Genomic DNA, 27473 nt, shown 5'->3' with positions numbered 1-27473 from the left:
TAAAGTAGAACTGAAACCACTTTGTTTCTGTCATTGTTCATAAGTTACTTTCTCTATTTTATAACAAATCATTCAGAGCATCTAGAAGTAGTCTAATTATTCCTTGTGTGGGTTTATTTAAAAAAGAGCACCTTGAATAATAACCATGAAGAAAATAACATGTTCAGAGCTTCAAATATGTAGTGATTTGAGAAATTACAGGGAGTCCATTGCTGCCTCCCTTGGAATGAATCAGGGCAGCCTTAGGTTATTTTATCTTGTCAATGGCTAACTGACCAACTAGTCATTCTTGTGCTTGAAAGTAGCCAAATGCACAAAAACTTCATTTTCTGCAGCAGTCTTTCTCCCAGACGTACCCTGGGGAGACGTCAAACTACCTGGTGCACTGAATTTGTGTAATGTGCAACTCCTGGATCCAAACAGGCTATCACACGTTGCTACATTACCCCTCTTTTTTTTTTGAAGCCTCTCTTTTATGAAAGTTCATTAAAACCTCCAGTACACTACTGCTTTATGGTTGAAAACCACCATTAAGCAATAGCAGAAGAGTTGTGTGCTGTAGCTAATGAGCCCTTACAAGTAACTTTATTGCAGTTTCAGGTTATTTGTGAACCGAGTGGGATGTATTTCATGTGCTGCAGGCTTATTAACTTGATCAGAAGTTTCAGTCCAGGTGCAGGAATTTCAGGTGCCAGAGATCCAAATAGATGATCATAATGCTCCCTTCTGATAACAAGATCTAGAGAGTTTTTTAATTTGTCAGTGAGTGGGGTTTTTTGCCTTTTTTTTTTAATTTCCAAAGAGTGCTATTTATCCTCCTACCATTTTGTAACCAATAGTGATTTCTGCTAAATCTCCCAGTATTACTTGGAAGATTTTTGTTTATCTATCCATATTATCTGTGCAGATATTGCAGAGTGAATATCAAGAAATACATCATAGTTTCAGATAAAATGTGCCATTTTATTTCTTATGCGTTTTATCATATTATTTGTCTTTAAATTGTCCAGAATTGAGTAGTTGAAAAACTTGAATCTTTGATGATTCCACATGTGAAAGCCAAGTGAATTTACTTGAAGCTATGAAAAAATGCAGGAAGGAAGGAAGGAGCACACCTTTATACTTTCTCCCCTCTTTTATGCCGACAGTGCTCTTTTTTCTGCTGCCCTTCTTCCTATCCCACACCCCATTTCCTTCCCAGCTCCTCCCTGCTCTTTTCCCCAGTGGGATTATGTCTTGCATTCCTGTTGTTTCTCCCTGTCTACAGCTATCTTAATGACTTGGACCGCATCGCAGATCCGGCCTACCTGCCAACTCAGCAAGATGTGCTTAGAGTTCGAGTCCCAACAACAGGGATCATTGAATATCCGTTTGACTTACAAAGTGTCATTTTCAGGTAGAAAAACGTTTATGAAACCCATTTGCTTTATTCCTTTTGTTTCTTTTTACATTAGTAATACCATGTATAGGATATTGGTTAAAAGTACATAAATACAAATTATTCCATGTTTTTAAACTTTGAGCTAGTCATTTTGTTTTTGGGATATTGTCCGTGTATGATTAGCAACTGATGTTAAAGATGTCAAGAGGATGAGAGGCAAATAAACTTGTCTTTTTCTAAAGATATATTACTGATGGGAAAACTGGAATTCATTTTTCCATAAAATGATTATATGAAATTTTCATTATAAATAATAATCTGATGATACAATCATGTGTCCTCCTAATTCATGTAAATTATGAAATACAAAGGTACAACTAATGTACTTGATCTTTAGAGAGAAATGACATTTTACAAGTTTAATATTACTCCTACAAATACTTTTCCCCACAGCTCATTTTGAGTGCAAATACTGTTGCTTAAAAAATAACTATGCAATTCCAACTGCAAGTTAGACAACTGAGTGTCTAGTTACACTGAGATGCGTAATGAACTGGGAGTACACACTGCCAGCAAATTTGAGTTTTTATTTTGACTATTAACAACTTCAGTAAAAACATATTGTATTCTGGTTATATTCTTAAAAATTGGACAGCCTTGACAATTTGGGAACTTTGGTGATTTCCTGGGAAAAAGGCAGGCCACGAACTTGGTTCTGTGCACACGTTTTTGTGCTGAATATACAGGGCAGAACTTTGCAACATTCCAAAATCATGATTAAGAATCATGAGAGTTCTGCAGAGAAATGTTGAGGGCTTTGAGATCCATAATAATTTAAATTCAGAAAGCACATAAGACTAAAAAGCAAATATGGTAATTTTTATGCTTACAACACATTCCATTGATCTTAAATACAAAAAAAAATTAAGAAAAACAGACCTAACTTTGTTTTCAACTACATTCTTGAATTTGATGTTCCATATGTGGATGTGTGTTTATCTGTTAAGCTGTTTATGGAGTTGATGCGGATGTTGTTAATATTGCAGAATGGTGGATGTAGGAGGCCAACGATCAGAAAGAAGAAAATGGATACATTGCTTTGAAAATGTCACGTCTATCATGTTCCTCGTAGCCCTTAGTGAATATGATCAAGTGCTTGTGGAGTCGGACAATGAGGTAAGCAAGCATCAGCCTAAAACAGCGATTTTGAAGAAAAAATAATTTCACTAAAATTCATTTTAAATTTAAAATATTATAAAGAATTGATTAAAACATGAGTTTTTAGAGAACTTCAGTAGAAGTTTGTGTGCTTTCACATAATTATTTGGGGATTTGATTTGTTGGACCAGTAAAGTATATTGATAGAATGAATACTCCATGCTAAACAGTAAAACTCAAAAGTTGTTAGTTCTTTTGAGGCATTTTCAAAGCAAACTGGATTGTCCAGTCCTGAATGTTTTCCAAATGTGTCTACCAGCTGTCATACACAACTACGTGTAATGGAATGCGAGGCACTACAGGGATCAAGAGGCTAATCCTCAAATAACATGGCACAAACTGATCTGCATGCAGCAGTGGTAGAACCAATCCATTTTGTGTTAAAGTGGAATATAGTTGACTATAGAGAAATGTTCTTATTGTAGCTATTTGTGCAGTTAGTATTGTGCAGCAGAGTCATAAAAATAGGGCTTGGATGCTTTGAGTGGTTGCAAGGTTCTTACAGTTCATAACAGGCAGTAGGAATGAAAACAAAATTCATAGGTTCTTTGCAGACAATAGAACAAACCCTAAAGTAATAAACCTCATTCCATCGACTTAAGGAATAGGATTTGTATTGGTTTATACGTTCTACTTGTGTTGTTATTTCAAAGAATAACAGAAGTAAAAAAAATGGTGGATGGTGATGTATGAACTAAGCACCCAAAATACACTAGTACCCAGTATTTGGTATACAGTTTACAGAGTAGGGAGATTATCTAATTTTTTGATTGTTTTCTTTCATGAAGACTATTCCAGTTATTCACTAAACTTACATGAGTTACTCACCAACACTATTTTATGCAAGTCTTTTTACACTCATTTACAAAAGTCAGATAAAAAAGAGCATTTTAATGTTCTTCATGACTGTATACATGTTGATTTCACTGTTGAAGGAGAATGGATGATGTAGCAAGGTAAAACAGATTTCCCTGGGCACTCATGATTGTATACTCAACTTCCTTCAGTATTAATTTTTAAAATAAAGTCTGGGAGCTCTGAAAGCCTTTAGATTTATACTCTTTCCACAAAAGATAGAAATCTCATTACATTATTTGAATCATCTCCATCTCCTTAAAAAGTATGACTGTTACAGAAAAGAAATTTTCAATTGCTTATGCAGTAAGCACATTATCTCATTCTGTTTATTTTTGTATTCTTTTAACTTGGCGGGTACCAGAATGTTTTTATTTTGTATTGTAAGATATGTATCTTTGATGTAATGTTAATTATTTTTCCCAGTGTAATAATCTAACGGAACCACACTAGCAGTGTTGTGTTTTTAACTAGAGCCCAAGTATACAGCACAGAGTAGAACATGAATGACACAAAAAAATGGAGTTGTGCAAAAAGCTTATAGCATAAAATACATCCTACTTTAGGGGGTTGAGAGAGCATTTGTACTCTTCTGAAGATGAATTTCAGACTGAAATGAATTTCAGGCCAGGCTTTTGGTCTTTGTGAACCTTTTGTATTGTGGTAAATGTGAACAAAAATACATTGAATTAGTCTTTTTATAGTTAAGGAGATTAAACAGAAACCTCACTTTCATGATTTTGCATCTGTTAGTGTGTTAAACTGGTGGTTTACTGGTGGTTCACTTGAATCTAAAATGAGGGACATCCCTCACAGTGAAGGTTGATTAATAATGCATGCCAACCTCTGTTTTAAGAGAACAAAGCATGACTGAATTTAATTTGGTTGGTAGTAGGAGGCTGAATAAAAAATCTGTTCTATGGATTTTCACTGCAGGCTACATACATAAGTTTTGGGATGTAACTCTAGTCTAATTTTTATATATCAATATAAAGTAAAGTAATAGAAGATACTGTCTTATAATATACAATACTGAATTCAAAGCTGATTTTGCAAATCTTAAAATGAATGGTTGACGTTTTGTCATAGTGATCTAATATACCCCAACTTGATCTCTTGTAATTTTGGAAGCTAGACGTGTGTAGATAAAAAGAGGACTCAGTCAGACTTGGCTCACTTCAAGCCAAGCCAGAAATGTTCGATTCTGTCTTTTTCTGCTTTGCATTATTCTTATGTAGTCAGAGTCAACACAGAAGTATCAAACGTTTTAATTATACAAGCCAAAACAAAATGTATTGGAAATCACATAAAGCAAAAGTAGTTATGATACTTCTCAAATACTGTTCTAGCTAACCAAAATAGGCTTCCAGACTTTCTGAAGTTAGCTATTTATCACTCTGTGTTCATCCTTTATAAACAAATGGAAGGATCTGTCTTTATGAGAAAGAGAGGTTTAACGCACTCTGCTTCTCTATTAGGTGTATCCTGTTCTAAATAGGTGGTTTGTCCAAACTTTTGCTCTCATTGGTCAGATAACTTTAATTTGCAGATTATGACTTAGAGTGTCCCTACTTCTTCAGAAGATGGAGCAATATCTTTCTTGGCTGGGTCATTCAGAGTATACAATCTTGCCTTGTGTTCTCATCAGCTAAAAGGGTTCACGTTACGAACTGAATGGAACATATGAACTGAATATTTCCTTTCTGTCTTGGGCTCTCCTACCACTCTAAAATGATGCCTAAAGTTGTGATTGCTTTTCCATGACTTTTTTTCAACTCTCATGAAGAAGATCTTACTTGTAAAGCTGTTTTGATTTTCACTTTCAAAACATTTTGTGGATGCAAAAGCTAGCTCTAAAACTCCTCTTTGTCTTGAAGATGGTTCTTCCACCTCACTGCTAAACTATTTATGTTTCTCATTAACACCAGTGAAAAAAATTTTGAACCTGAATTTTGAATTTGAATTTTGGTTTGAAATACATTCATAACTTTAATTCAGACCAGTTTTTGTTTTCAAGTCATACATACAGACCCTGGTGGCACATTCCAGCAGCCTTAGGCCTGTGTTCCTCTAGTTCTGAGATGGATCCAGCCTGTCTTGGAGCTAAGCACCCATCTGGGGAGCTTAATTTTGGCTTTCAGTAAGCTGTACCTTATCTGTCTAGATTTTGTTGGTATACCAAAACACTGATTTATTCCTCTCCTTTTCCCTTCCTTGTATCCCTAAACATTCCAGTCCCAGAAAGCACAAGAGAAGAATATATTTCTATATTCCACATAAAACAAAGTGTATTTTATCTTAATGGTGGTGCAGCAGAAGTATGGAAAGGTTTTAAATATGTTAGTTCTCACCTTAAATTTAGAAATTTACAAGAAATATTTTTTCTTCCTCACTTCCATCATAGGATATTTTTTCACACTCTGAAAAATTCAAATCACCTTTAAATTGTGAAACAGTATTAAAATTTCAGCACCAAAGTGATAGAGTGTGTGTAAATGTCCTACTTTCTTCTTATGGATAACATCAGTATGATACTATGATAGAATCTAATCCTCCTTTGATCTGTGTGCCTCTTACTCAAATTAAGAGATCTGACTCAACAACTTGCAGCGTTCCGCTGCTCCCTTTGCATTGCTTTCATGGCCTGATTAAACGGTATGATTTTTTAAGATGGCCTACTTACTTTTTCTAATTAGTCCATTGCATGATATTGCCTGAAGTCTTTTTCCTTGTAGTAGTTTTTATGAAGAAAACTATACTTTCTTAATGATTTGTGTGATTCCTTTTAGTTAATGCATTGTTTCATTAATCTAATTTTCATGTATGAACATATATCTGTAAGAATTATTATTTGCCATTCAGTGCATCCGTGGTTATATACATGACCCTGTATCATGTGAAAATGGTTTAGAGCTCTTAAGACTCTGGTTTGTATTTGCAAAGCATAGTGTATGGTAGACTTTCTACTGTAAATCTGTTTCTTCCCTTGTTTAGCTTATTCAAGAAAAATACATTTGGATTATAAATCAGATGGGGATACAGTGAGTTGAGAGGTTTCACTAGGATCTTCCAAGGGCTTTTACTAACTGATTATGTGTGGGTCTGATTTGGGCACCATTTCTGACCTCATACTCTTGGAGGAGTTAAGTCTTCAAAGTTTGGGAGAATGTATTATAACTACTCTGTAAAGGGATGTCATGCATAGAGAATGAGGCTAGTGTTCAGACTACCTGTCTTTCAGAACCCACTGTAGAATGACACTTAAATGATACATTCATTAAACTGCACCCCAGTGACAAAAATCTGTGATTAAAGAATTGGAGGCTTCAAACCTGAAGAAAAGCATGCATGGCTGCCAAACTCTTACTATAATTGCGACTCCTCTAACAAACTACTCAAAAAGAGCGTCATCTCTCTCAACTGTGTGTCTAGTTTGTACATAGCTAAGCATCTGATTTTGGTGCACAAATATAAAATGAGAAAAATTGCTAAGAATAATATATTTTAAAATCTCTTGCAAAAATTTCAGCTTGTGTAGAGATTTGAAATGCCCTTCTCTTCTTAAATACAAATAAAAGGAAGGATACTTAGCTATGATTATGCCCTTAATAAAACAGTAAGTTTATCTAGATTTGTAGGTGGAAATGAGGACAAAATTTGATCCAGAGGACATAATATATTAATTACATTATTAGTACTGTAAATTAAGTAATCTGCCCTCAGCCTGATATGACATGACAAAGGGGAACATGTTATAAGTTAATTTAACAGATGTGTTTGACCTTTTCCCTTTTCCAGAAAAGTCTGACAGGATTAGTGGTGAGAGGAAAAATTAAGTCATCAGCTCTCTGATAAATTAATTTATGATGTATTATGTTCTATAGGTCAGATTTTTGCCCAGAGTTATACCAGCAGATCTGGAGAAACTTGCAGTTTTACCAGAGCGGAATTTAGAACTTCTCAATTTTTAAAAATCAACTTCTTTCTTTATATAAAGGACTTTTCCTAGAAAAAGTATTTTAGTCCATATTCCAGGATAGGCTGCATTCAAACATGGATCACAGGTAGCTTTTCTAAACACACAAATCTCATGGTCTCAAGGCAGTAAATATGGAAATGAGTTCCAGCTTTCCAGGAGAGCCAGTAATCACTTGCAATTATGGGAGGACTAGAGACAGTATAGTATAGTTTTAAAATCTGGATTCCTAGAAAAGAGATTTTCATTACCTTTGCAGAACTTGTTAAATAATTAGTACTAGTAGGAATGGCAAAACAAAGGACAGTATTTATTGATGTTTGGACATATTTTTCTTCCAGATTAACATGCTAATAGTTTGAATTATATGATTTCATACAGGTTGCGTAGGTCTGTGGTGGTCTGTGAAAGCGTGGGCTTTTTATACTGAGGGCTCTTTCTTTTTTTGTATTCCCAGAGGAAAACAGAAGAGAGACAGGCCACAGTTTCCTCAGTCCAGCTAGATTAATGAATTAAAAATTGTGAAAATTATAAGAAATATATGAAATGAAATTTTGAAATTTTCTAAGCTGTCAGAGACAAAAATTGTATTTTCTGAGATATCATCAGAGACTGAAAAGTTACAGAGGTATTGGACAGCTTAGAATATTCACTGATAAAAAGTGACTTTAGAGGTAAAGCAATAGGACTGATCTGAAAATCCATTGCACAAAATAAAATGGGGAAGAAATGCCAGTTTAAATCATTTTGGCCAGAGTTAATACATTTTGGTTAAATACATATATATTTAAATATAATTGTAAAATATGACTTTGTAGCAGAATTGGAGATGAATATTTAGAACTGTAATATTCTTTCCACTTTGACTTTCAAGTGAGAAATTTCATTAATACCCAATTTATAAATACTTAATATGTATCCTATATATATACATATATCTTATATCCAAATATCCATCTCTGTGTCTTAGGAAAACAACATTTTCTCCATTATTTTACTTGTTAAGCACTATGTTCTCATTGATAAATGGAACCATGTATAAAAGAATCATTGAAATGTCTCTGTTACAACAGACAGCTTAAAATATTAACATGAATATAATCTTAAAAGCCTGTAGGCTTTCATAGGAAGTTTACTTGCTGGTTTTTCACTGATCTTGAGTAACAAAGCAAATAGAACCAATCATCTTTATTTTTAAGGTCTAATTCATTTATATGCCCTATCCAGGCAGGTAATTTGTAACCCTCTTAAGAGAGTTGCTTACGTTATTGGTTCTTTTTAATTAGAAAAGGAAAAGGTTCTTTTCAAATAAAGACTGCTTTTTTTTCTTTTTTTTTTTAAAGCTTGTGTTTGGGTTCTAAAGCTCATATTGCGTCTTAATAAATTATTCGGTTTAGCTGCAGCTAAAATTGTTAGTGTTTTAAAATAATAATGTGTAATTGAATTTCTCTTAAACCAATATTTCCTTCTCCTCTTTTTAGTCATTAGAGTTGTCATCTAATTTGCATTAAAGTATTTAGAAAGTACTACCTAATTCATGTTTTTACAAGTTTGATCTTAGATTACAGTTCTTGTTGAAAAGTATCGCAATATATGGAGCAAGCTGGAATGGCTTGAGGCTTTGAATTTTTAAAATCACAGCAAAATTGATTACTTGGCTCAAGAAATTCTAGACCCATGCCTTCAAGCTATGTCTAATCTTGCCTTTACTTCCTGTGTGTCTGGCTTTCCTCCTCTCACACATGTGAAACCATTATCTAAACTCTTGTCATCTTTTCTGTGGTCTTGACAAATGCCATATTGCTCAGTGTACATCCACAAAAATGCTGCCACAAAAGCTTTTTGCTTTTACCATGTATGCATCTTTCCATTGGCTTTTGTTTCCTTACTATGTGGAACCAAATTACTTGTTGGCTTTTAAGGACCTTTATCATCTAACCTGATAGGATAACCAGATTGATTTTTTTTTCTGCCAGTCTCAATCAATCGTTTGTAAAATATTCCAAGAAACACTTTTGCATTCATTTATTACCATTCTCCTCCTTCCAAGTAGAAAGACTTCCCCAGAAACTTCCCAGATCTGCTTCGTTGTTACTGTCTAATCTTTATTCTGCTGGGTTCCCTGCCATGGTGAAGCAGCCAGAGTCCTGTGATAACTGCTTCCTGCACTGCTCGTAATTCTGTTGCTATAACTTGATGCTCTCTCTTTCTTCTTTCAGTATCCTTGTTGTCTTCTAGCTTTATCCTTAGATGATAAGCTTTTAAATCAGTGACTGTTATTTAGGAATCTGTGCAAAGTGCAGCTGTAGCCCTCCATTGAGTCTACTAGGTTTCTGAAATGTAGAATAGTGGCTTTATTTAGCAATAGCTGAACCATAGCAATAGCTGAACCCTACCAGTAGGAAAATGTAGCATTTTATTGTGGATGTGAATGGAACGAGTAGGTCTGGAAGTGACTGAAGCAACATTTCCAAAAACCATTGCACAAACCTTGCAGGAACACAAGTGGGTACTCAGAGAAGTGGAAGAAGAAAGTTGGAAGGAAGAAGGACCATGTGACTGGTGGAGTCCCTTTCCGAAACAGTGTAGAGCTTAAATAACATGGGAAAAGTTGTTTTCAAAAATGCTCTTTCCAAAACATTACTACCAGGGGTTCACAAAAACTGTCTAATGACTTATCCTTGTCTGTAAATACAGTGACCCTCAGTAAAACTGTATTTAGCTCGGTCTTCATAGATCACCAGGGCTGAAAGATGATGACCACAGATGAGTAAGTGAAGTAGAACAGGTTGCCCCAAGAAGTTGTAGGATCTCCATCCTAGGAGATGGTCAAAGCTTGACTGGACAAAGCCCTGAGCAACCTGATCCAGTGACAAAATTAGTCTTGCTGGGAGCAAAGGAGTTGGACAGGTGACCTCCACAGGTCCTTTCCAACATAAATTCTTCTGTGATTCTAAATAGAAAAATCTTTGAGTTTGACCAGTGAAATGGATTTTTTTTGTTGTTTCTTTGGAATGGATGAGTTGTGCCTTTGTGATCATGAGATAAGGTTTTACCATAGTTGCTTTAAAATCCTGAAGAACTCCACTGTATTGGATAGTGCATATTTGATGTAATGTGGCTACCTTCACAGTATTAATTTACAATGAAGAACCATTTTGCTATTTTATCATAAATAACACTCCTATGACTGCAGAACAGGGTATTCAGAAAATTAGGGCTTCTGTACCTCAGCCATAACTAAAAATTGAAGCTGAAGGAACTTTACAAGAGGTGTTCTGCAATGCTTTAATAAAGGCACTATGCAAGGACATGAGTTTTTTTTATTGATGAGAAATTTTATTATCCTTAGGTTGCCCTAGGTAGAGTGGATTGATGTTGCTTGGACTGTTTAAAAAAAATATTCATGTTAAAGTCTAATATATTAAATTACATGAAAACCTAAAGCCCAGCATAGGTATTTTTAGTGTGTATTCATTTGTGTGTGTACACTGGTAAGTAGACACAGGCCTACAAGCTCATGTTTTGAATCTGGACAGAGTACATCTGTAAAATAGATAAGTATCCAGAGCCTAGATGGAACTTCTGTAATGTTCATCAGTGTGTTCTGTTAACAGATGACAAATTGGTACAATGTTCTAGTCGCACTTGCTTTTGATGTAGGCCAAAAATATGAAATGACGTGAGGCCACTTTTAAGTTTTCACAGTATTTCACTCTTCATGGAGGCAATTATCTGAAGAACGTATTTCGTTTTTACATTAGAACTATCTTATTGTTAAATCTGGGCATGTTTCCAATTTTCTTCCAGCACTTTGTGTTCCTTATTCACAGAGTAGTCCTACATGGCTTACCATGAGGGCTGAAAGAAAACAATATTGAGATCAGAGCATTTCTCTTTTTCTGCATTGTGCAAAAACATGTAATAATTCTTTAGTAGTCTGTTGTTTTCATCAGCATTCAGCAGCCCAGAACAATTGAGCTTAGGGCAGAGGGATAATATGAGCTCCCAGATAGAATTAAAATCCTCAAGCGATCTTCATAATTATTTAACAATATTATATCCATGGGAAATAAAATCTCCAGAACTCATTGTTTATTTGGAAACTAAAGAAAAATAGCACATCTATCTTCTGTGCCAAAACCATTTGCTGTATGTATTATATCTTTTCATACATGTTCATACACATGCATATGTATTTTCTTTTTGGTATGTGCATAAAAAAACCTTTTGAATGTAAAGTATCAGTTTTGAGAAGTATTTGCATAAGGAAGAGCCAGAGCCTGTTCCTCTGTGTTAAAATGGGTGGTTCATAATAGAAGTGGGAGGTTGAATGAGCATGGACCATTTGCAGAGGCTGCTAGAAGGGTTCCTGGTAAATGTTACTATTGGCACTGACTGCTGGGGAGGAAGACTGCCACTCTTTTTTTTTTCCTCCCTTCAGTAACCAGTGTCAAAACTGACCAAAAAATGGCCTTTTTCAATGATAATTTTATTTTAATTTTTTTAATTTTTATCTGTTTTTCTCAAAAATATGTGAGTATTTATGAAAACCTCATTATTCCAGCATGCATGATATTTTATCAAAAATCAATTTAACAGCCATTTTTTATTTTAAAAATACTTTGACAGCAATGTTTGGACCATATTTTTGGAGAGTATTTTTGTAATTTGATAGTTGTTGAAAAATATTGATTTCAATGGATTTCAACTGTCATTTGATCTGTCTTTGTCTCCTCTGGTGGATACATAACATTGCAATAAATTTTCAAGTTAAATATTGCAACTTTAAATTGTTGAAGAGGTTAGAGTTCTTCTGCAAGGTACAAAATACAGTTCTTGGCTACAGAAATATCTTTGAGTTTTCTACCAGCAGTTCTTTTTATCAGGCTGGTCTGCAGAAAGATTCAAGATAAGTGAAGAGAATAAGGGAATCATTCCTGAGCTCTGTACGTGTTTGAAGTAGTCTCTTGCTGCATCTGAGTTATTCATCACAGTATTTGTACAACCATTACAGTTCTCTCTCAGATGGCTAGTTATAGAAAATTTAAAGCTCTTTCGGTTCTGATACTGGATTTTTTTTACATAGTGGAGGTCTCTGCATTTACCTACCACTTTTCTGGTTTCCTCTTTTATTTCCCAATTTAACTTTACATCTAGCAGCCCTATTTTATTTCTAGCCAAACTGTAGGGTCTTTCTGTGCAGCCAGATAGCACTGCTACTTAAGTAATTGCTGGAAGCCTTATTTAGAGAATGGAGGCATTCCTAATGAACGTAGACTTTCCAACACAAATAAGACTCAAATGCACAAACTTTTGCCAGGTTAAAATAATGCTGGGCATCCCTGTGATACTAAATAACTTCTGAAATATTAACCCCTACTCTGCGATCTTTGAGGGCTTTTTTCTGAAGCTCTCTTGTGTCAATTCCTCTTCATCTGCAATTATCATCTCTGAATGCCTTCTCACTCCGTTAATCAGATATATTTGTATGTTATCAGCACAAACATAGATATATACACAGTGCCAGTTTGTTACTAAAAAAAAAATCTTTTTATCTCACTGCACTCTCTCTCCACATTTCAATGAAATTCAGTCCCTCAAAATCCTTGAACTTATAGTTTTGTTAACAGAAACTATTTAGATTACTAATAATTTATGGAAAAAAAATTAATAGCTGTAACTTACAGTGTGCCCACTAGATGCCACTCTAGACAATCATAAAGACATCTAGTTGTGTGAAATGTTCCACTACTGATTCTGTATTGTTTCAGATTAATATTGTACTCAGTCTTTTCTCTTGAAGCACTGGGAAATGCTTCTTTTTCCCTTCAGTGGGTACCAGTAGATACAGCTTTGAAATGCTTCTTTTAGTCCTTTTCAGATATTTCTCAGGATTTGACTTGTTAGAACCAAATGACAATAAACTACACCAATTCTGTTATTTCTGTAATTGCAGAAGTAATGCAGATTTTTCCAGATCAAGAAATAGCAGAGAGAATTTTAACATATACATCCAAAATAGAAATCAGTCATCTTAACATGAGACTGAAAATACAGGATTAAAAAAGCATGTGGAAGCAAGTAAACTCTTTTCTCCTCTTTTAAAAAATGAAGCAGAGTAAGAGTTTGGATTTGGCTAAAGATGTGAGGAAACAGTTTGTTTGACTGTTTATATTTGTGTTAATGTTTAACAGTACAGAGGTACATGGTAGAATGAAATTTCACTTTATTTGTGCTGATATGTTTCATAAAAACATATGTTTCTAGTCATAAAACTGGACACTCATCATTTGTGAATAAGTAGAACTTTTTTTCTTCATGTTTGGTAAGACACTGCAATAAGATTGTCCAAGCTTATACGATCTGCTTATACAGAATCACAGAATGGTTGAGGTTGGAAGGGACCTCTGGAGATCATCTAGTCCAACCCCCCTGCTCAAGCAGGGTCACCTAGAGCACATTGCCCAGGATCACATCCAGGCGGGTTTTGAATATCTCCAGGGAAGGAGACTCCACAACCTCTCTGGGCAACCTGTTCCAATGCTCTGTCACCCTCACAGTGAAGAAGTTTTTCCTCATGCTCAGATGGACCTTCCTTTTTTTCAGTTTGTGCCTGTTGCCTCTTGTCCTGTCACTTGGCACCACAGAGAAGAGACTGGCCCCATCCTCTTGACAACCCCCCACTTCAGATACTTGTAGACATTGATGAGAACCCCCCTCAGTCTTCTCTTCTCCAGGCTAAACAGGCCCAGCTCCCTCAGCCTTTCCTCATAGGAGAGATGCTCCAGTCCCCTAATCATCTTCGTAGCCCTCCGCTGGACTCTCTCCAGTAGTGCCATGTCTCTCTTGTACTGGGGAGCCCAGCACTGGACACAGGACTCCAGGTGGGGCCTCTCCAGGGCTGTGTAGAGGGGCAGGATCACCTCCCTCCACCTGCTGGCAACACTCTGCCTAATGCAGCCCAGGATACCCTTGGCCTTCTTGGCCCCAAGGGCACACTGCTGCCTCATGGTCAACTTGTTGTCCACCAGCACTCCCAGGTCCTTCTCTGCAGAGCTGCTCTCCAGCAGGTCAGCCCCCAGCCTGTCCTGGGGCATGGGGTTATTCCTCCTCAGGTGCAGGACCCTGCACTTGCCTTGGTTGGACTTCAGGAGGTTCCTCTCTGCCCAGCTCTCCAGCCTGTCCAGGTCCCTCTGAAAGGCAGCACAGCCCTCCGGTGTGTCAGCCACTCCCCCCAGTTTAGTATCATCAGCAAACTTGCTGAGGGGGCACTCTGTCCCTTCATCCAGGTCATTGATGAATACATTGAACAAGACTGGACCCAGGACTGACCCCTGGGGGACACCACTAGCTACAGGCCTCCAACTTGACTCCGCACCACTGACCACAACCCTCTGAGCTCTGCCATCCAGCCAGGTCTCAATCCACCTCACCGTCCACTCATCCAGCCCACACTTCCTGAGCTTGCCTAGGAGGATGTGATGGGAGACAGTGTCAAAAGCCTTGCTGAAGTCCAGGGAGACAACATCCACTGCTCTCCCCTCATCTCCCCAGCCAGTCATTCCATCATAGAAGGCTATCAGATTGGTCAAGCATGATTTCCCTTTGGTGAATCCATGCTGACTACTCCTGTTGTTATAGCTAACAAATTTCAGTTCACATGTGGAGTCTGCCTGCTGTATTTCGTTTTGTCTGTGTTACATGATGAGGTGTGTAAATTGGAGCAGTGGCTGCATCAGGTCGTGTGGAGCAGGGTGGAAGAAGCCTGCATTGGCATCAGCAGCGGGAGAAATGGAGTAACTCCTGGTGATGGTAACGTGCCTGCATGCATGCAGGACGGCCTGCAGACATAAGCAGAGCAGGGAAGCTGCCTAGGCCAGCAGGTCTTGGGGAATGGCAAAACCAGTGGTCCTGCTTCTGGTTTTCCTTAGGGCAGGTGCCTGGAAAGCCAGGGAGATCACAGCAAGCTGCGGCTGCTGCTGTTAGAGGGGCTGCTGCAGAGGTTGGCTTCACTGCGGGGATCGGCTGCCAGGCACTGAGAAGCCTTGAGCCAGCTCCATCTGCACATTGCTATACGTTAGTTATTCACAAGTTTCTTTCTGCAGCCTTTTCCATTGCAGCTGAGACAGGATTTTGCTGTAGGCAGTTGGTGAGGTAGGACTTGCTGGTAAAATCAGACCTAATGCTTGAACTAGCTATTAAATACTGCTCCTCACTGCTCCTGCCCTCTCTTCAAAGAGCCACACTGTCTTGCTTGGAGGCAAGGCTTCCCTCACATTGCGTGTCATATAAGGTCAGACCCCAATGCTGGCCTTGCCTCATATTCCTTCCCATCCCTATTTCCAGAACTAGTTCATAATTCTTTAACTGTATAAAACTGACAAAAGGTAGTTTAGTTAATGTGTTAGTGGCCTCAGGTTTCCCTTAATAGTTTAAAAAATGAAGGACTTACTTAAAGTTTTAAGTCAAAGTATCTGTATTTTTCAGAGTTGCAATAGAAACATATATGGTGGCTATGAATACAAACTTTAGTATTGCTGGCTTAGTAGAGATTTAAGTGATTGAACCATGCATGAATCATAGGGCATAATGTGCCAAGAACAGCTGATTTGAATTTAATTTAAATTCCTTTTCTAATACAAGTTTTCATAAAAACAGTTCTAGAGTTCCTTCTGTGATTCATAAAGCTTTTCTTATGAAATATTTTACAACTCTTTTTGTAACCTCCTGTCCAGTATTGAAAATTATAGACATGATTTGCACTTACACTAGGGACTTCTTTACACTGTTCAAGTAGGAACTTGTTAAATATAAGCATGCTTTCTACTCTTTCTCTGGTATAAAGTGATTTTTATCTAAATGAGAACCGGACCCATCATATATATTCATACACACTGCAACTGACTCCCCCAGGTTTTTTTCTAACATGAGAGGATTTTGGTTTATGGATAACTGAGGATCTCAAAAGCATTTCCAAATCATTTGAACTTGGCTAGCTAATGTTGGGCTGGTTCATGATGGCAGCTTTTTAACAGTGGGGAGCCTTAAAATACTGAGAAGAGCAATATGATGCTGCATTCAGATAGAAGATAATAATTTGGTATGTCACAGACACATTGGGTCATTCTCCCATACTTAATTAGTAGATTTGTGAGCAAAGACAATACCTCACATATATTCCAAAATAAAAAGAGAATGTTGCTTTTAATTGTTCCCTTTTCAAAAACAAAGCATACTAGAAGTGGACTGCATTTTACAAGATTCATAAAATCTTGTAAAATAAAACTGTTAACTGCAAAAGAATACTGGAGTATAAAACTGTTCCATATTTAAGAAGTGTTCCCTGTTAATGAGAAGCATTTTTCAGAAAGTGAGTAATTCAATAACTTTGTATTGTCAAACATTCTTTAATTAAACTGATTAAAAATATTATGATAGTTATGTTGCTATATGTTTAATGAAGAAAAATGTTAGATATGCAATGGTATAAGCTATTATTAGCAATGGAAAATAGGAAGCTCAAGAGAAATTTTAAATAATAATAAGCAATATCATTAGGGAAATGACACCTGGAAAAAAAATAGTTTTATCTGTCATGACCTCCATAAAAGCTGATTTGCTTCTAGATGCTGAATAACAGAGGGATGAAAAACTGCAGCAGGCTAATAAGAGATTGATTAGTCAAAAAAAAAATTATTGCATATTTTTGGAGGAATCCTTGAATCTCTTTAAAAGGAAATAGTAAAGCCAGGTTAGAACTTTTAGTCTGTTCAAGGTAAATCACAGGACCTATAATGCTTTACCGGCTCAAGCAGATACAATCTGCTAAAGAAAATCTCTAGGCCATCTTTCAATTACTGTAAAACATCTACAGACTACATCTCTGAGTAACAAACCCAATCTCTTTTCACCATCATTAACACAGCACTCTTCCATTCACCTCTGAAATAATTGAAAAGGGTTTAAAAATGCCATTTGACCATAGCATAAACTGTTGGGAAAGTCATAAAGGGCGGGAAAGTTCAGAACCACTGACCCTATGCTGCTCAAGGGCCGAGAGCACGTGTCCTGCGAAGAGAGGTTGAGGGACTGGAGCTTGTTTAGTCAGATGAAGAGGAGGTTAATACTTGCCAACTTGAAGAGCAGTTGCAAATGTGCCACGGAGCCAAATTCTTCTAGGTAGACAACACAACAAAGATCAGAGGCCACAAACTGTGGCTTGGGAGGTTCAGGCTGGATGTCAGGAAACGGCTTCCCCTTGGAGGTTAGTTTAGCCCTGGGAGGAAACCCAGAGAGGTGGAGAAATCTCCATCCTTAGAGGCTTTCTAGACTTGTCTAGACAAACCATGACCGACCTCATCACATGTTGCCAATAGCAAAAGGCTGCACAAGGTGAGCCCCGGAGGTCCCTTCCAGCCAACATTTCTATGATAATACCCTGCTGTCATTTCAATGGTGCTTAAGTGGAAAGTATGCGAGGGTCAGCATGAGCACTTTACATTTAAACAGATTAAATATGTGATTGTTACTTGTTCATATTGTATGGTGCCTAATGGTCTCAGCAATGAAGCAGCATCCCTGCTGCTCTACACACACAGTCATGCTCTATGTCTTCACCCTATGTTCTCTTAAGTTATAATAGTAACTGCTGTCATCTAACTGCAGTGTTTTTTATCCCTGATAGACCCTTACTCTGAAGCCACCCATTTAGCCAAACTAAATGTGTACTGGGTAGGAGCAGTATTATTGTATGAAAAGTCTGCTACTGGAAATAAACTATAGATTACTGTTTCTAATTTTATAATGAGTAAATTCTGGTGAAATAAAGGAAAAATTCTTCTCCAAATTTAAGTGTCCCAGCGTCTTAGTACAAAGAATATAGAAGGTTCCCTCTTGAGAAGAGCTACATAGAGATAGAAGAGCATATGATGATATTTTCATACTCCATTCCTAATAGAGCAGCTTACAGAAAGATTTCTTTCTTGACCTATGCTTGATGGTAAGCAAAGGAGTCATTTTGTGGAAGCACATGTATATTTATAATTAGAATTGTGCTTAAGTACTTTGCTGAATCCAGATTCTTTACATATGTATTAACAGTTTGTAAGAAATTAATTCTTCTCCTAATGTTTATCTTTGGGGCTTAAGTTGGATATTTATCAGCTGCCCCCAAGTAAATTTACTGCACTTTCTCTTCATTATAAAGCAGGTAACCTTTATATAAGTAATTTCTGTCTTTGTTTTCTGTGCACTTTTCTTATTGAGAAGTTTTCAATAGCTCATAAATTTGCTATGAAAGAACATACTGCTAATCCACTGGTGATGCTCTTTCACTTTCTATGAATGTCAGATTAGAAGATACTGATTGTTAATGAGTTCAAGTAGAGATTTAGAGTTGAAACAGTGGATTGTAAGTTTACATTGCCTTCCCTATCTTTTTTTTATCAAGCTATCAAAGTGAAAATTATCGCTATGTAGTTTCTATTGCTGTGGCTATATAGCCTTTGTATAGGGTCTTACAGAATGTTGAGAGGAAACATGGTCTGATTGTACTTTAACAATTAATCAAAGGTTTTATGCTCAGCTCTGCTGATATTTTGATTTTTCTATTTTCTGAATGAAATCCTTGCACCATTGAAATCAGTGAATCATAAGAACTGATTGCAAGAAAGCAAGGATTTTACTTCTCTGCCTTAGTTTCTCCATTCATAAATTCAGCTATTTGTTCTCAACCATCACTCCAGCAGGCTGTAAAGTTTGATAAACTGCTTGAAGATCCTGTGGTGATACAAGATGGCTAAACCATCAACTTCTACAAAATTGAATTTTTAGGTTTCTTTTAGAGTTCCTATCCTCCATGCTTATGCAGGTCACTTTAAAATGCAAAGTAATGCAAGTCAAGATACATTTGCTACAAAATTGTCTGAATTTTCTGACATACTGTTGCATGGCTTAGCAATGGCAGAATCTGCAGGATTTACCTCCTTAACTGTTGTTCTCTGGAGCCCTGTTGGGTGATGAAACTGTTGTTTTCAGGGAGCAGCTTCTAAAAACTTTTGTAGGTAGTTATCAGGCCTGCCTTAGAGTTTTCCTAATAAGGAAATAAGACTTAATTCCTGGTGCTGAACTCAATATGTTCTGACTGTGTACTAACTGCATCATGTCAACCTAACAGTTCTTCAGAATTGCATCAAAGCACAACGTAATTTTGCAATGTTAGAAAGCCCTTACTAACATAACTGTAGATAGGCTTCACGTATTTCAGCTATAATGCAAAGTGCTTTTCAGAAGCAATTAAACAATTGAAGTAAAGGCTAGCCCAACAGTATTAGAAACAAATTTACCATTTGTAAGGTTTTTTTGTCATAAGCCTTTGTTGTTGGGGAAATAGTCTCGGGTTATCAATGGGTGAATGACAAATCTATCTGTAACTATTTTAAAGCTGATCTCTTTCTAAGAGTTAAGGATTACTTGCTGGTAAAGTTTGGGAAAGGCATATAAAACAAATAAGGTTCTTAAAACTTGACTCGAGTATGACTTGTTGTGGTACATTTGTCTCTGCCTTGAGCTGCATGCATTTCAATACCCACAGGTTTGTTGGCTGGTCATAACTGTGCGTAATTGGATTTTACAACAGTACCTGTTATAGCTTTCATATTAATGACCTGTGTTTTAAAGAATACTTATGCTTGAGTAGTTGAGTTTGCAAAAGGAAAACTACCTGCATATTTAATTAATTGCCTGCTTATTAATTGTAATTGAGTCAGTTAAACCTTACTTTCAGTAAGAAGGTTCAAAAGATGAAATGGTTCTGTTTATCAAATAAAATGGAATTGTATGGATTGATTTCAAAATTTATTTTAAAACTATTTTCATAATAATTTTCCTAATTTTCGCCACATAAATTCCTCTTTTTTTTATTCCAGAATCGAATGGAAGAAAGCAAAGCACTCTTTAGGACAATTATCACATATCCATGGTTCCAGAATTCTTCAGTCATTCTGTTCTTAAATAAAAAAGATCTCTTAGAGGAGAAAATTATGTACTCCCATCTAGTTGATTATTTCCCAGAGTATGATGGTAAGTATATTGCCACCAGAGCTCATACTTCATTTACACTGCTGTAATGACAAAATGTAATAGCCTTGTCCAAATGGTAGACAGACAGATCCTTCAGTATATTTTGCTTAAAACAAAAAAAAGTGTTTTGCTCATATTACGCTTAGAGATTCTTAGAGCAAAGATTATCACCCATTGTTTGAATATTCATTTCAAAGATGTACTTAGTACATCAAATAGTTTGTAGTTGAGTGGTTTGCTGGTCATTTTAAAAAATAAATTATATGAAAAGGAAAAAAATCAAAAATAGCAATTTTTAATAATCCAAATTTTAAAAACGTGACTGGTCTTGTGGGATTTTTTTAGATTACTAGGATTTCACTTTATACCTTTATTAATTGTGAATGGGATGGCAGTACCTTTCATGTAAAACTGTTGAACCTAGATAATATCATACTAGCAATGGACCACATTTTATCTTTGTTCATAAGTTGGACTTGATAAAAATAATTAAAACCAGGGGTGAGATTTTGAATTGAAGTATAAAAGCTAAAAATAAATAAAAATGCACTTCTCATTTTTACACATTGTCTTACATGCTCTTATTTTTTCTTGAGATTTTGTTTTGTGGCTGGAAAGCTGAAAAGAAGTGTCATAAGTTCTCTGTGGCCCTCAGAGAAACCAGTATCACTCCTCCCACCCTTTCATTATACCATTTTTATTTTATTTCCTTTATTTTAATTTTGTCACTTATGTGAAGTTTAATGTGTTTGTCCCAGAAAGCATTATGTGGATCACATAGCTGTTTCTAAGGAAATTGTACTTTCAGAAAGTTCTCCTGAGGTGAAATGTTAAGTATTTTAAAGTAACTGAGTGGAGGCTGTGGTAACAGAGAGAGAAAAATCTTAAATTCAAATAATAAGAGGATTGAAGGACTAAATACCCCTAAATACATCTGTTTTTAAAAAAATAAAATCTCTTCTGTCCCACCAGGGGGTGAGCAGCAGATTTGAAAGCTGCAGAAAAGATTAAATCTCTGATTTTCAAAAATGGAGAGTAATGATAGAAAAAGTTACAGCTTTTTTCCTGTTTGAGAGGAAGGAATCTGTTCACAGTGAACAGCCCGCAGGATCAGACCATACTTATTTATCCATCAGTGTGAATTTAGTTTGACAGTGCTATACAAAAGACAACTGGGGACAGATTTGGGGAACTGATCAGAATTAGGTATTTTTCAGCCGCATTGCTTCTCTCTTGCGGTTTCCTGTATGGTAGCACAATGGAGAGTGTAGCATGGGGATGAGAACCACTAGCCAGGGATGGCAAATTGGACAAATTAAACAAAGTGGCTCTGCTGCACAGCATGTCATAATTGCTTTGGATGAGGGACCAAGATGTGCTCGAGGCTCAGAGTATGACATGAAGGCATCCTTTCATGGATAGTACTAAAAGACCAACTGGGACTGGAATGAAGAACAGGGAGAGGGGCAAAGACAGAGGGAGCCACACTTGGGAGGATGAGAAAAATGTCAGTGCACAGGAGCACAATCCCCTCCAGAGTCTCCAAGAAAAATGAATGCGCTCACCAAACTGGTTTATCCAAGCCAAATTGTAGTACTTTTTACATTGAACTTGACAGCATCATGTAGATAGACCCTTTGAAGTCTGCTAAATAGGGAGCAAGGGACATCAAACCTACTGGTTTGATGGCAGTTCTTTTCTAAGTCTCCATATTAGATCGTAACCACTTTGCATTGTAACTGTAACATTGACTCATTCCCTTTTTATTAATTCCTGAGGTGGCAAACTTCCTTTTTAACCTCAATTTTACATACTTCAGCTCCAGTCAAACAAAAGTTTAAATTACATGATAATCAACAGAGCTGTTATTAGGCAAGAAAATTTGGATACAGGCAGTAGTGCAGTAGATTTTGAGAGAAACAGCCCTACCTAAGTCTAGGCTGTAAAACTGTTTAACAAAATTCTAGGAAGTTGATTAAAACAGTAAATGACTTATTTTGAAGAAATCGTTAATGGTCTTTGAAAGTCTTAACAGTCTCCTTTAGAAATATTGCAAATTTATTAAGGGTAGAAAAAACACTAGTGAAATTTAATGTTTCTGCTGTTTCTATAGATTCTGGGTGATCAGGCCAAAGGCTAGAACCTGTTGTGTTTAGAAGCTGTAAAAACTGTGAACAATAGATAGTCCTGCCTCAGAGAGGTTATGATCTGTTTACATGCTCTTCTCTACATCTCAACAAATGTGTAATCTGTATATATGTGTGTTTGTATGTGCATATGTATTGATATGTCTGTGTGCATGCACCAATATATTACAGAATTATTTATCCCCTCCACAAGGATCTGCAACTGATAGATACCAGAAAGCATATTTCTCTTTTGTGCCTCCTGTGCTACCTAATTTTTGCAGCCTTATCCAAATTAGGAATGTTAGCAATTGTAAGCTTTAAGCATTAAAAATAAGTTTTGTTATGCAATTATTGAAAGATAGGTGAGCACATGCTGACATCCGAAGTAAATAATTTCATAACTACTAAAGGATAGAACTATATAACAGCTGAGCACTGGTATTTATATTGCTATGTAACAAGATCAGGACTAATGAGGAGATAGGAGCAGGAGGAGGCACAGCAGTGTTGTATATGTGTTGTGTAGAAACTTATGTTCCAGAAACGGGAGGGCAAGAGGATAATGGCCTATGAAAATTGCATTGGATTAGTGGAGCAGAATTGCAGCATAAGAAAATGACAGCTTGTGGCTAATGTTCCTGCTTCTGCGCTGCTCTTTCGGCTGTGAACATGAATGAATCCTTCCTCTTCTAGATCAGAAGTCATTATTTTGCCTGCTGTCTTGTGTAAAGCTGAACGTGCAGTTTGGTTACATAGACTCTGTGTCCTTCTGAGAATCACAGCCTTAATTTAGTTCTAATAGGATCGTTATCATATGTAATTTAGATAATAATGGATTTGTTAGAACATTAACTTTTTGCAATTGAATAGCTTAAACTAGAGAGAATGTATATTTTATTATCACTAAAGTAAATGAAGTTCTATTGATGACAGTGTCAGACCAGTTTAGGATGTACTTTATTATGCAACCTATTAAAATCCTCATAAAATTAGTAAATGTTGCAGTGCTAAAAGAATTTTCCTCAGGTGGTGTAGACTGAAAATTGGCCAGTCCTCAAAATTTAAAGGATTTACTGGTATAAAGTAACTAATTCTTCTGTTACTCATCTTGTGTGGTTATAGAGCATCCATTTCATCTCTCCATTTTAAACATTATAAGGGATAATCAGCAGGAGAAGAATAGCTCTGACATGATCAACTTCTGGAATTTCCTTCCATTTTTATTTTTAATAGTTCCTACTGGGAAGAAAATAGCCAGTGAATGGTAGTATATATTAGTAAAAAAATTTTCCTTTCTTCTCTTATATGAGGATCACAGATTAAGTCTTTCTTCTGTTTTCTGCTCCAAAATTTCCCCTGTTGAAGAAGCTCAAATATTGAATTGACTTAAAGAAAACTGACTTTCTCTTCTTCATTATCAGGACCACAACGGGATGCACAAGCGGCACGAGAGTTCATCTTGAAGATGTTCGTAGACCTGAATCCAGACAGTGACAAAATTATCTACTCCCACTTCACATGTGCTACAGACACAGAGAATATCCGCTTTGTCTTTGCTGCTGTCAAGGACACGATCCTACAACTAAACCTGAAGGAGTACAACCTGGTCTAACTGTGCCTAGGAGGCCCTCCAAGACCACCTTTGCGTGATTGAAGATATACAAGAGGGACTGTATTATCTGTGAAAACAATTTGCATAATACTAATTTATTGCTGGCCTGGACTCTGTGAATGTCCACAGAGTTTGTAGTTAATATTATGATTTTATTTAAACTATACAGAGGAAAAAAGCAAAAGATGCTGAAGTACATTCACAGCACATTTCCTCATTTTTTAGGCAAAACCTTGTGACTCAATGTGTTTTAAATTCTCAGTCATACACTCACAAAGGATAGCAATTTTTTGCTATTGAAGCAAAATCAAGCTGATTTCCTCTTTCCCTGACCCTTTCTCTCTCCCTCCTTCTCTTTCCCTCTTATCTTTTATAAGGTACAATGGCCTTTTTTCCCCCAGTTGCATTCCTTGGTAAAATATTTTCTGTTGAATGATTTGGTCAGGAACATACTATCATCAGAATTTAAGACATCAGACATTCTAATTTTACAGTATGTTCTTTCTCTGAAGGATCAAAAGTATTGCTACTGTGATTTTTAAATTCTTGACATGGATGTTTTCATTCTGTCTTCGCTTTTGGAGCTAGAATATTTGCAATTGCAAAATAGAATTACAGTTATGTATGAATTTTAAGTTTAACCATACTCTCGCAGCTCAGAAGGATGCACAGAAGACAGTAATGAAATAATTAGGACACAAACCTGGGATATACGTGGAATATGATAGAATCTCTTTTTAATTGCCATGTGCCAATTTTTTCTCTTTTCTTTTACTCACAAATGCCAAACAAAAATGTCATAGACACTACATTTTCCCCAGTGGCTACAGCCTGAAACAGTGGTTTTTTTCAGCTGTGTGGGTTTTTTCTTAAGTTAGAGCATTTTTAAGTGTTTTTTTCCACAGTAGAAAAGTTATTTTTATTGTGTAAAACTAATGTTGCCAAATCTGGCTTTTTATAAAATTGATACTCTTGAAACATAAGATACTGATTAAAATGCCAAATTGATGGATTGGGAACTGACCTGATTGAGTCAACTGCCAAATGATAAACAAACAGTTTCAGCTCGTATGTTCCCTTTTTTAGAAAGTGTTTCATTTTCTAATGCCAAAAACAACAGTGTGAGTGAATATACTACTAGGAAAACCATGCACATTCATATGGTCTACTAATTTAAAGACAATTTAACTCTCTCCTTATGTCAGAGATGGCATGAGATTGCATAGAATGTTTTCTGTGATAATATCAAGGCACCTTTTTGTTGTACAACGTGAAATTATTGATGAGTGATCACATTCAAGAACCTTTCTCGATAAGGTTGCTTGTTAACTGATTCACAGACATTTGATGTTCTTAAGAAAGATTTATTAATGTAAATGAAACGGTGAGAAAAATCACTCTTGAAATTTAAACGTGCAATTTTTTAACAACAAAAATGCAGCACACATTGATGAGCCTTTATTCTGCAGCTTAGGTTGAAAGAAGGTGTTTTTTGACCAGATACATGATTGCTAACAAGCTACAGAGAACTCAGAGGTCAGACATGTAATTGGATTGATTATCTGCAATGTCAAGTAGCACTAGAGTGCACTTAACACAGAGATTGCTGCCTCATAGCAGCAGAAGGGAGGTGGAAAAAAGAATGGCTTATTAGTGGCGTACCAAAGTTACCAATAAATACTAATGAGGCGTTTTTCATCCTTAGCCCTCTCAACTCCAAAACAACAATAATGAGAACAGTTGCTATTTTTTGCTCCCTAATAAAACACCTTGTAATTTAAAACTGGTTGTAGGTATAGTGCAATTATGAATGCTATAATCATTGTACATACATCTATATATATATATGGCGACATCCATATTGGCTTTGTAATCATTAATTTTTGGCAAATTGAATGTGCTGTATTGATATGTATCTATGTAATTGTATTGTATGTCTTATAGCTAATTCACATTTTAAATAATGTTATTTTATTTACTTTTTTAAGAGAGAAGAATGTAAATTTTGTCAGTTAATTTCTGACTAGGGATTTGTTGGGTTTTTTATTTACAAAACAAAAAAAAACTTACTGTGGTACAGAGCGGTACTAGCATCATGCTGTATAAAATCATTTGCACATTCCTGAGTAGAAGTAAATTTGAGACACCCAGAGGACCTTCACATTCAAAACAATGCTTAAATCTTGTCAGGGCTTTATACAGATGTAGAAAGCAGTTTTGTTAGAACTTATGCCATTATATCTAGGATTGGAACATAAGCTCTTAAATATAAACTTAATTTGTATTTCACTTCACTGTGAGGGTGACAGAGCATTGGAACAGGTTGCCCAGAGAGGTGGTGGAGTCTCCTTCCCTGGAGATATTCAAAACCCGCCTGGATGTGATCCTGGGCAATGTGCTCTAGAGGACCCTGCTTGAGCAGGGAGGTTGGACTAGATGATCTCCAGAGGTCCCTTCCAACCTCAACCGTTCTGTGATTCTGTATTTGGCAGATTCACATTAGGTTAATTTTACCTTTTGTAATAGCCTTTATTAGAAAAGTGAATTTAGAGACATTTCAAACCATTGTGCATAAGTACTCATGGGTATATTTCCCTAAAAATACCATCAAGAAATACAGAACATCAGATCAATTAAACAGTACTTCAGAAACTGTAGATCTAACCACAACAACAAAGTCACTAGCGTTAACAATTTTAAGGAGTCAGAGCATTTTATTTAATAAAGCTAAAGCAGGTAGATGTAGGTTATAAAAAGTGACACTGACATTCTAAGTAGGTGATCAGAGCAGTTAGTCTTGTTATATATGGCATTATAAAATTGGTCCTGATCTCGCTATAAATACAATGGAGCTTCTGTTTCCACTGTTGACTCTGGGGTGTGTGATAATATCCCTTCTTTTAACCTGGGAATAGATTGGCCACCTTGGATTTAGTGATATAAATAGAACTGTAGCAAAAAAAAAGAAAAAAAAACAACAAAGATGCCAGTGGTGTCTAACAAAGATTTGAGGGTTTTTCATTTTGTTTTGTTATGGGATATTGGGTGGGAGGGGAAGGAAATGTGGGTTTAAGTTTTGTATAAAAACAAAACAAAAGTTTACTCATGCTTTATAGTTATATTGTGATTGCAAAAGTTTTCAAGAGTGTGTGCTACTGGGCTACTTCTGGTATATTTTAGGTAAGTTGAACCCATGGCAATGTTTAGATCATTTGAGCA

General features: G+C 36.2%; 1 protein-coding gene across 1 annotated transcript in view; it reads left to right on the top strand.

The window, feature by feature from the left end:
* The window catches only part of LOC104146280 (guanine nucleotide-binding protein G(q) subunit alpha), a 130286-nt gene extending 104029 nt beyond the window's left edge, over positions 1 to 26257 (top strand). The window contains exons 4-7 of the mRNA XM_068925598.1: positions 1268 to 1396; positions 2428 to 2557; positions 20360 to 20513; positions 24064 to 26257. Coding sequence (XP_068781699.1) covers positions 1268 to 1396; positions 2428 to 2557; positions 20360 to 20513; positions 24064 to 24254 — 604 coding nt within the window. The 3' untranslated portion in view covers positions 24255 to 26257. The remainder of the gene's footprint in view (positions 1 to 1267; positions 1397 to 2427; positions 2558 to 20359; positions 20514 to 24063) is intronic.
* The last annotated feature ends 1216 nt before the right edge of the window (positions 26258 to 27473 follow it).

Source organism: Struthio camelus, chromosome W (genome assembly GCF_040807025.1).
Source record: "Struthio camelus isolate bStrCam1 chromosome W, bStrCam1.hap1, whole genome shotgun sequence".
NCBI lineage: Eukaryota > Metazoa > Chordata > Aves > Struthioniformes > Struthionidae > Struthio > Struthio camelus.
Note: the sequence above shows the minus strand (reverse complement) of the source record. Positions and strands in the feature narration are given on the sequence as shown.